The 10764-nt window shown below is 40.7% G+C and overlaps 1 protein-coding gene across 1 annotated transcript in view; it reads right to left on the reverse strand.

Moving 5' to 3' along the window:
- LOC310866416 (prolow-density lipoprotein receptor-related protein 1-like) overlaps positions 1-10138 on the reverse strand; it is a gene marked incomplete at its 3' end in the record, with an annotated part of 48373 nt that extends 38235 nt beyond the window's left edge. The window contains exons 1-3 of the mRNA XM_083776020.1: positions 9994-10138; positions 6689-6834; positions 5239-5356 (exon numbers count right to left, since the gene is read on the reverse strand). Coding sequence (XP_083632146.1) covers positions 5239-5356; positions 6689-6834 — 264 coding nt within the window. The 5' untranslated portion in view covers positions 9994-10138. The remainder of the gene's footprint in view (positions 1-5238; positions 5357-6688; positions 6835-9993) is intronic.
- Between the last annotated feature and the right edge of the window lie 626 nt (positions 10139-10764).

The following is a 10764-nucleotide window of genomic DNA, read 5'->3' on the forward strand; positions in this document are numbered from 1 at the left end:
CTCGCAAGCCACAACCAGGGACGCGGGACGCCCGTCCGAGACGAGAGTATTGACATGATATGCATAACTACGCCTTGTCAGAGCGGACTAGTCCACTGGTCCCAACGTACAGGGGGACGGGGACACGTGCAGGACAGACAGACATAGCGCCTGTCAGGGCCACGGTCACGGACCACATTAAGCACGGCGATATCGCGACAGTATGACCGCAATGACATGACATAATGTCCGTGGAAACACAAGCATTCGGTGGGTCTCGCGCTAGGCCTGTCGTTTACGTTTCACGTTCACTGTAAAATGCAAATATAGACAGACAACAATCTTACCGTGCTGAGTGCACTGTGCTCAATAAAACAGTTTAAACGCTATTTTGTGCCGTAAACCATTATTACATGTGCTGAAAGTACTGCTTTCTCGTTTGGAAGGGGGGGCCCTCTAGTGGACAGAACGTGCATCGTATTATATTCTGTGTATTATTATAGGCTAAATATGAGTTAAAATAAACAATGTAAATATTCGAATATTTTCGAAAATTACAAATAATGAAGCAATGAAATTCGAATTGGATTATAGAGGTGAACTGACAGCCCTAGGGCATAGTAGTCACTGTCCATGGCGGGCTGTAGACTGGATCAGGCTTTCCACATGCAGCTACCTCACAACACAGCAGGTCTTGTTTGCAGTGCAGACAGAGCAGAAGCTCTCAATGTTTTAACCATAATACAACTAGATATAATAATAATAATTCAAATTAAATACAAAATAAAAGCCCCCCACCCATCTGTAACTCTGATAGTGTACACATGGAACCAAATGGACCCACTAACGGGACGTGGTTCCATTTGTACACTGTCAGAGTTAAATTAACATCGATTTCACAATATAAATTGGGGGTCCCAGAGATAGAAATTCCATTAAATGGGGGTCCGTAATGCATGTCAAACTTGGGGTCCTTGAAAGCAATAAGGTACACCCGCACACTGTGTATCTGCTCGGCACAAGAGTATTGTCTTATTTAATGAAGCAACGTTTCGGTCCCTCCGGACCTTTCTCATTTATTTATTTATTATTATTATTATTTTTAGTTTTTGTTATTCATGTCCTCACTGTATTGCATTGCTGTCGTTGCCTTGCTTTTCTTTTATTCTCCATTGTTCTGTAAAGCACTTTGAGCTGCATTTCATGTCATGAAAGGTGCTATACAAATAAAGTTTTATTATTATTATTATAACCTGACGCTGCCAGATCCAAGAAGCTTGCTACACAAATGTGTTACCTTTCTCAGGCATAACACATCATTTTAACAGAATTACTTATATACAAACGTTTTTAAAATAATCAACCAATCACAATATACAGAGTCTAATTAGAGGAAGAGGTACAGCTTGTGATGATCCTCAATTTGCTGACATAATTTAAAGGCACAAGGACCCCAAATAACTTTTACATTATACGAGAAAAGATGTAAAGACTAATGGTTGTACAAATACATTAGGAAATCAACATAGTCAACAATAAGAGACAAAAGTCACTAGGTCCTGCTCTCATGACATACAGACAGAGAGTGGAAAAATACAATATTATATATATATATATATACACATACACAAACCAAATTCACTCAACGAGGCAAGAAGTTCTGAATTAGCGTTGGGGGGTGGTCCAATATGCTTCACGTTGTTTGAGTAACAGGTCATGCATACTGCCTCTTTTGGGCAGGCGAACTTGTTCTATACCCATAAAACGAAAAGAAGAAATGTCACCCAAACTGGTCATCCTAAAAACCCAATGTAACAAGCTAATGGTACAAGCTACAAGTATCTAGGCACAATTATTGATGACAAACTGAAATTCGACCTAAATACTGATGTGATGCAAAGAAAAGGTCAACAACGCCTGTACTGCCTAAGGAAATTGGCTAAGTTCAATGTCGACAAGACTCTGATGAAACTGTTTTACAGTGCCTACATCGAGTCCGTCATTTCTTTCTCCATTATCTGTTGGTATGGTAATCTCTGCATCAGAGACAAAAATTCCCTAGGGAGAATTGTAAAAGTGGCCTCAAAAATCATTGGCTCACAAATGAACGGCCTAGACCAGATCTTTAAGAAACAGGTACTTAACAAAGCCCTGTGTATCCGATCTGATGCTGCTCACCCACTATACGGAGAGTACATCCTTCTCCCATCCGGCCTTCGCTTGCGAGCCCCCTGTGCCACAAAAAACAGGCACAAACATTCCTTTGTCCCGGTCTCTATTCACACACTGAATGCTGCTGTGCGTAGATCGAGGATATAACCTTATGATGAGCACTTTTACTTTTTACTGTATTATCTTGTGCCTATCTATGTCTATGCACACGCACTTTTATGACCTATCGCATAGCACTTTAAACGCCTGCACTTTAATGGTTGTGTGCACCTTTTACTCTGGTATCCGCTATGTGAACTGTTTGTTTTGTCTGTACTGTTTCATTCATTGTTTAATGTACTGTCTATGCTGCAACCCAATTTGCCCTTCGGGGACACTAAATAAACTTGAACCTTGACCCTTGAACCTTGAGGGAGGATTCCAAATCCATGCGTGCTGCTTCCTGCTTGCTACTGGGAGGAGGACAGGAGTTTACTACGGACTCGGAGAAAAAGTTATCTGACACATTATTCTTACAGTATTACAGCCAAACTCTCGTCAAAATGTCCAAGAAGCAAGCGCCATTAAGTAACTATTTTGGTGTTCCAGCACCACCACCTCCAAAGAGACACCAGACGGAACCACCACCTGAACCGCACAGAAAACGTGTGTTTGCGGAAAAGTGGTTGGATGTCCGCTGGCTCCAAACTAGTGCTGAGCGCAGCGAGTTGTGGTGCAAAATATGTCGTGAGCATCCCAATCTGGCCGTTAAAAACTGCACCTTTTATACAGGGACAAAGAATTTCAGTCACCCAGCTTTTATCGTAAAGTCGGGTATTGTACATTATTTATTTTGCACCGAGGAGCCATGTGTGTCTGACTCTGTGTTGACTGTGTACATCGCCTCGGCTAAAAGGGAAGCCTGACGTATGCTTCGCCGTACGACGTGTCGTATGTTAAACAAATAGTTGATCAGCAAGCTCACAACGTGTCGCGGCTCCGCAACACGTTGTGAGCTAGTAGATCGGCTTTAAATAAAAAATAAAAAAAGTATCTAAATATTGCTTTGATGCTCATGGATAATATGAGTTTGTGCTTGAAATGTACTGTAATTCTGCAAACTGTTAATAAATATTTCAATCAATCAAAGGAAGTATTAAGAAGTTTGAATTAGAATATGCATATAGAGCTGGAATACACATGGACCTATAGGTGCAATTTGCAACTCTGGATTTTTTTAAATAATGGGATGAATCTAGAGTTGCAATACTCTCCATTGACTCCCCAGTCCCCACTTATCCAATAAATATCGTTTTGCTATAAGTCAGGGGTCTGCAACAGGCGGCTCTAGAGCCGCATGCGGCTCTAGAGCACACCCCTAGTGGCTCCCTGTATAGCATTAAAAGTAGCAATAGATTATTTTTCATTTATGGTTTCTGTAGGAGGCCAAACGTGACAAGCATTCTTAATATTTATTCTACACATTTTTACAAAATTGGAAAACTTAACTAAACTAAAATTTGCGTCATAGCATGCGACACACTCAGTGCCGTGCCAGCCAGGTGTCTATTATAAACAAACCAGTGGGTGTGTGAGGCTGCTGCCTGCTACGCTATGGCTTCTACAGGGAGAGAAATAAAGATAGCCGACGAAAAACAGAGGATTTAACAGTTCGTGGACAGAGGCTTTTGCCTTCACAGCCAATGCAGATTGACTGCCTGTATGTTTAATCTGCAGTGAGAAGCTATCAAACAACAAAAAAAGTAACGTTGAAAGACATTTCCAGGGAAAGCATGCTAAATTCTGCTAGTTTTGTTGCAACCCGGGAGATAATAAAGCTTGGCAAGCTGCATTATAATGCGTAATTTTCTTTGCGGCGAGATGGGTCGCCGCATTTTAGGAGCAGCAAGTAATATAACTCCTCCAGGTGCTCCTCTGAGTACTAGTACTAGTTGTCTGCAGCCCTGTATATAACAGACCACACAATGTATACCTACAGTAACCCTAACCCTAAAACCACATGAGTTTTGGTGATGCTCTATATTGTCTGAATCAACTTTGTTTGTGTTTGTTTACATAGTAAAAGAGTGACTTTGAGAGCAGCTGTTTCAGCTACAATGTAAGTCAATGAGGGGCTGTTTCAGCTACAATGTAAGTCAATGAGGAGCTGTTTCAGCTACAATGTAAGTCAATGAGGGGCTGTTTCAGCTACAATGTAAGTCAATGAGGAGCTGTTTCAGCTACAATGTAAGTCAATGAGGAGCTGTTTCAGCTACAATGTAAGTCAATGAGGAGCTGTTTCAGCTACAATGTAAGTCAATGAGGAGCTGTTTCAGCTACAATGTAAGTCAATGAGGAGCTGTTTCAGCTACAATGTAAGTCAACGAGAGCTGTTTCAGCTACAATGTAAGTCAATGAGGAGCTGTTTCAGCTACAATGTAAGTCAACGAGAGCTGTTTCAGCTACAATGTAAGTCAATGAGGAGCTGTTTCAGCTACAATGTAAGTCAATGAGGAGCTGTTTCAGCTACAATGTAAGTCAACGAGAGCTGTTTCAGCTTCAATGTAAGTCAATGAGGAGCTGTTTCAGCTACAATGTAAGTCAATGAGGAGCTGTTTCAGCTACAATGTAAGTCAATGAGGAGCTGTTTCAGCTACAATGTAAGTCAACGAGAGCTGTTTCAGCTACAATGTAAGTCAATGATGAGCTGTTTCAGCTACAATGTAAGTCAACGAGAGCTGTTTCAGCTACAATGTAAGTCAATGAGGAGCTGTTTCAGCTACAATGTAAGTCAATGAGGAGCTGTTTCAGCTACAATGTAAGTCAATGAGGAGCTGTTTCAGCTACAATGTAAGTCAATGAGGAGCTGTTTCAGCTACAATGTAAGACAATGAGGAGCCGTTTCAGCTACAATGTAAGTCAATGAGGAGTATATTTTGAATTATCCATTTCTAATCACTGGAGCCAGAGCCGAATTGTTTCCATAATCCTCAAGTGCCCCAGTGCTGTTGTCCTGAGACGTCCCCTTATCATTCACTAAATTTGGAAACTTTAAATTGTTGGTTTGGATTGGCTCTAACCTCCCCTGAGCAGCCGATTGGCTCGTACCTTTTGTTTGGACGAGAGGTCGCCGCCCCCAGAGCAGCGGATTGGCTGATCGATGACGGGCGGTCCTTTCACTCTGCTGGAGGACTTGACCAGGCTGCTCTCCACTAGGCTGATTGACCTGGGGAACAATGACAGCTGTCAATCACCACTACTGTACAACTAGGTTGATGGACCTGGGGAACAATGACAGCTGTCAAGCACCACTACTGTACAACTAGGTTCCATAACAACTCAACAGTGCCACAGGCTGATCACCTCCATGCCACGCCCCCATTGATGAAATGATTTGTTCAAAAGTAGCCCAGACCACATATTAACTGCATACATTAACCCATTTAGGCCTGACCTCGAAATTTTAAGAAATTATTCTAAATCCTCCAGTTTTCTGAAATAAATATTTTCACGATTTTTCAAAAATACCAGACCTACAAGGTCGGTGGCGCACTATGAGATTGTAGATCTGCTATTTTTCATAGCTAAAGCATAACATAATGTTTAAAACACCAAAAGACCAAAGACCAAAAATCATCATAGATTAAAACAAAAAAAAATTTAAATACTAATTGAGAATATAATATTTTTTTTATTATATTATTATGGAAGAAAATGAACTTTTACACAATATTCTAATTCATTGAGATGGACCTGTAGGTACGAGATGATAAGTGTTGTTATTGTTTATTGTCATAGGAAATAATGGCATCGCCGAGATCTAAATTTATCTGGATGGTCCTCCTGTCAAACACTAGGATGTGGAGCATAACTTTCTATAGAGGGTCTGCACTGCAGGCGACATCATCATCCTACCCAGAAGTAATGCGGGAACGCCTACTGAGTGGCAAAAAACTACTTTCTTGTTTATACATATATTCTTTCACTGTGAACGTTTTTAACTCAAATCTTTGCTTCTGGGGGGTCCCTGGAACAACAGGTCTCAGTGAGTTAAAGGAGAATTCCATACTAAAAGACTTTCTTACCTTTCTTTGTAGTTGTTACGTCCCCACCAAAGAGGTCCAGGTGTTATTTTGTGCAAAAGCTCCTTATTGGCTATTTCCCCTACCATAAGCCCTACATGAATTGCATTGAATTGAATGGGAATTGAATGGGGCTATGGGGTGTTGTGCTAATTCAGTTATTTCCATCGCTCAAAATTATAATTTCTTTGTATATATCCTCTCTTCATAATGTAAATAATATCCCAAGCGGCACACTTTACTACTTCTTTCGATGGAAATAAGCGAATTAGCATAACACCCCATAGCCCCATTCAATTCCCATTCAATGCAATGCAATTCATTGAGGGCTTATGGAAGGGAAAATAGCCAATAAGGAGTTTTTGCACAAAAAAACACCTGGACCTCTTTGGTGGGGACGTAACAACTACAAAGAAAGGTAAGAAAGATAAGAAAGCATTCTAGCATGGAATTCTCCTTTAATAATGAACTCCAACCTGGAGGAACTCCTGCGTTTGGGAACGACTCCTCCTCCTCCTCCGCAGAACGCCTGTCCCGACGTCCTCTTCACCTCCTTTATCACCAGCGAATCCTCATCCTCCGAGCGACTCTGAGCCCCGCCCACCGATGCACCTGCCTGCATCTAGACAATGTGATAGGCAGAGAGAAATGTCAGTCATATCGGCCCCGTGTCCCCTAGGGTAGGTACCCTCACAAAAAACATGCAGTAATCATGGTCACTAAACTGACTCCCCCTGGCCAGCCGGGGCGCCTGATGGAGGTGAAAGGAACTGGTTGGAATAACGTGTTCCTTCCACGCAGGTGTAAAGGAGCAACTTGGACACTCAGGCATGAAGGAAGCATGAGGTCAGTCCGTTGCCATATATATAAATTATATATTGGTATCGGAATGGTCTCAAAATTATACAGATTATTGAATCGGTTTTCACAAGCCAAGAATAAATACATTTCATTTGTGTACTCCTCTCATTCAGTTGTGAAAACAGACACTTGGAAAAGAGAATAGGCTATTTATTGATTGATTGATTGAATACTTTATCAACAGGCTTTGAACCAATAAGCCCCTAGAGGGCCTATAGGCTTCTTTACATTGTGGTCCTCTGTATAATATCATAATGGGTCAGAATCGGTATGGGCAGGTATGACCCTGCAGTCTGGGTCCTTGAAATTAAACGGGTTGAGAATCACTGCTAGAGCCGTAAAAGTCTTCTCTTATGGGGGTCCCTGGCATATCTTTTCAAATGGGGGTCCTTGACATGACAAAGTTTGGGGACGACTTTTTTGCAGAAGCTAACCCCCCCCCCCCCCCCCCCACCCACACCCACACACACACACACACACACACACACACACACACACACACACACACACCACAGCACAGCACTTATTGATGAGTGTTGGCGTTCCACATATTGGTGCAGTAAAACTAAAGGTAAAAGTAGAAAATAATAATAATTGGTGCAAAGTTAGATGTGTGTGATGTCACAGTTCTCTGTGTTGAATTGACAGTGACGTCTTATCATGTAAACCAGTGGTCCTTCAGGGGGTTCCAGGTGGTCCCCAGCTAAATGATGGAGAGTTGGTAACCAAATGGACCTTGAGTTAAATTATTGTTAAACATCTGCATTACTTACTTTACAAGAAGTCAATTAGAGAATGTAGAAGAATTGTTATTTTGATCTCTCCTAATGGTACCAACACCATGTTATCTCTCCTAATGGTACCAACATCATGTTATCTCTCCTAATGGTACCAACATCATGTTATCTCTCCTAATGGTACCAACACCATGTTATCTCTCCTAATGGTACCAACACCATGTTATCTCTCCTAATGGTACCAACATCATGTTATCTCTCCTAATGGTACCAACATCATGTTATCTCTCCTAATGGTACCAACATCATGTTATCTCTCCTAATGGTACCAACATCATGTTATCTCTCCTAATGGTACCAACACCATGTTATCTCTCCTAATGGTACCAACACCATGTTATCTCTCCTAATGGTACCAACATCATGTTATCTCTCCTAATGGTACCAACATCATGTTATCTCTCCTAATGGTACCAACACCATGTTATCTCCCCTAATGGTAACAACATCATGTTATCTCTCCTAATGGTACCAACACCATGTTATCTCTCCTAATGGTACCAACACCATGTTATCTCTCCTAATGGTACCAACATCATGTTATCTCTCCTAATGGTACCAACATCATGTTATCTCTCCTAATGGTACCAACACCATGTTATCTCCCCTAATGGTACCAACATCATGTTATCTCTCCTAATGGTACCAACACCATGTTATCTCTCCTAATGGTACCAACATCATGTTATCTCTCCTAATGGTACCAACACCATGCTATCTCTCCTAATGGCACCAACACCATGTTATCTCTCCTAATGGCACCAACACCATGTTATCTCTCCTAATGGCACCAACACCATGTTATCTCTCCTAATGGCACCAACACCATGTTATCTCTCCTAATGGTACCAACATCATGTTATCTCTCCTAATGGTACCAACATCATGTTATCTCTCCTAATGGTACCAACATCATGTTATCTCTCCTAATGGTACCAACACCATGTTATCTCTCCTAATGGTACCAACACCATGTTATCTCTCCTAATGGTACTACCAACACCATGTTATCTCTCCTAATGGCACCAACACCATGTTATCTCTCCTAATGGTACCAACACCATGTTATCTCTCCTAATGGTACCAACATCATGTTATCTCTCCTAATGGTACCAACACCATGTTATCTCTCCTAATGGTACCAACATCATGTTATCTATCCTAATGGTACCAACATCAATATAATTGTGGACAAAATCTAATCCAACGATAACAAAATATTCTTTAGTTTTGGGTCTGAGAGGTTAAATGTCATCAGATGGTGGTCCGTGGCTCAGATGGGTCTGAGAGGCTAAATGTCATCAGATGGTGGTTCCGTGGCTCAGATGGGTCTGAGAGGCTAAATGTCATCAGATGGTGGTCCGTGGCTCAGATGGGTCTGAGAGGCTAAATGTCATCAGATGGTGGTCCGTGGCTCAGATGGGTCTGAGAGGCTAAATGTCATCAGATGGTGGTCCGTGGCTCAGATGGGTCTGAGAGGCTAAATGTCATCAGATGGTGGTCCGTGGCTCAGATGCCAAAGAGTAAATTAATGGACCAGTGATATAAACAAAATCCGTTTAAACTAAAAGCCGTTGTTTACGTCATAATGTTTATGTTTATTTATTTATTTTGATATGGACATAACAATCACATTGCTCATTGCACAATTGTACAACTTGTAGATGCATCGTTTACAGTGTATACGATGCATCTACAAGTAATAACAACAATTGATTGATTGAAATATTTATTAACAGTTTGTAGAATTTACAGTACATTTTAAGCACAAACTCAATACAAAGACTGTTAACTGTGAGTGGACGACCCAATTAAGCATTACACTTGTTTACAACAGGGTCCACATTGTTCAATTCATCAAAAAACAACACGGCCTTAATGCTAATGTTAGGCCATCTAGCGACACATTCTGGCATCAACAACACTTGAAACAACATGAACAATAAGACGTTAATGGTAGAATAATAGAATGTTTACCATACATACTGTAATATGAATTATAGTGTTGTTGAAACTCCACTACAGAGGTGTGTTTGCTGCTAGCTGGTTATCCTGTTAGCTGGTTAGCATGATGCTAACATCATTCCAGTGGGAGAATGTTTTAGTTTTAGGTAAAAACTCACCTTTTAGTTCCTCTCCTGTTTATTCCGTTCTGCTATATCCTGTTTATATCCTTCGCTATGAAATGGTATGAATTAAATAGCGCTGCTAATCATATAATATATACAAACAGGCGTCGTTAGCTTCGTTAGCTTAGCAACATTAGATAGCAACTATACTACATGTAAAAACAGCTAGCAACAACATTAGCCACCTAGCGGAGGGTTGCCAGATTGCGGGAGAGAAACAAGCACCAGGTCTATGAGAACAAGGCAGAAAGAACAATCAACGCGTTGTGAGTTTGTAGATTCTTATTCTTATTTTTATTTATTCTTTTTTTAAGAGAGAGAAAAACACAAATCTGGTACGGAGGTCCCTGGACACAGAATATGGACTGGGGGGGGGGGGGTCCCTGGACACATTAATAAAACCTGAATACTTCAATAATTCACATAATCAATCAATTAATCAATCAATCACTGGTTTAAACGACATTAGGAAACTACACATTAGAAACAAGTAGGCCTATATAAAGTACTAAATACCCCCAAAAACCGCACTCCGCAACTACCAATTTACTTCAAAGTTTGATGTTGTTGCTTGCGGTAAATATGCCATTATATGACCATGTTCCTTTATTTCATTATTTTATTTTGTATTTATCATTATTATTTATTTTTTGTACTCGCTGTATAGGACGTAGTATTTTCATAATGTGTATGATTGGATTCAAAGCCGTAATGAGGCTGTAAGGATTTAAAGAAACTTGAATCATCACCAATATTTACAAGCAA

This window comes from Protomyctophum parallelum, assembly GCF_964188405.1.
Source record: "Protomyctophum parallelum genome assembly, chromosome: 11".
NCBI classification, from domain to species: Eukaryota; Metazoa; Chordata; class Actinopteri; order Myctophiformes; family Myctophidae; genus Protomyctophum; species Protomyctophum parallelum.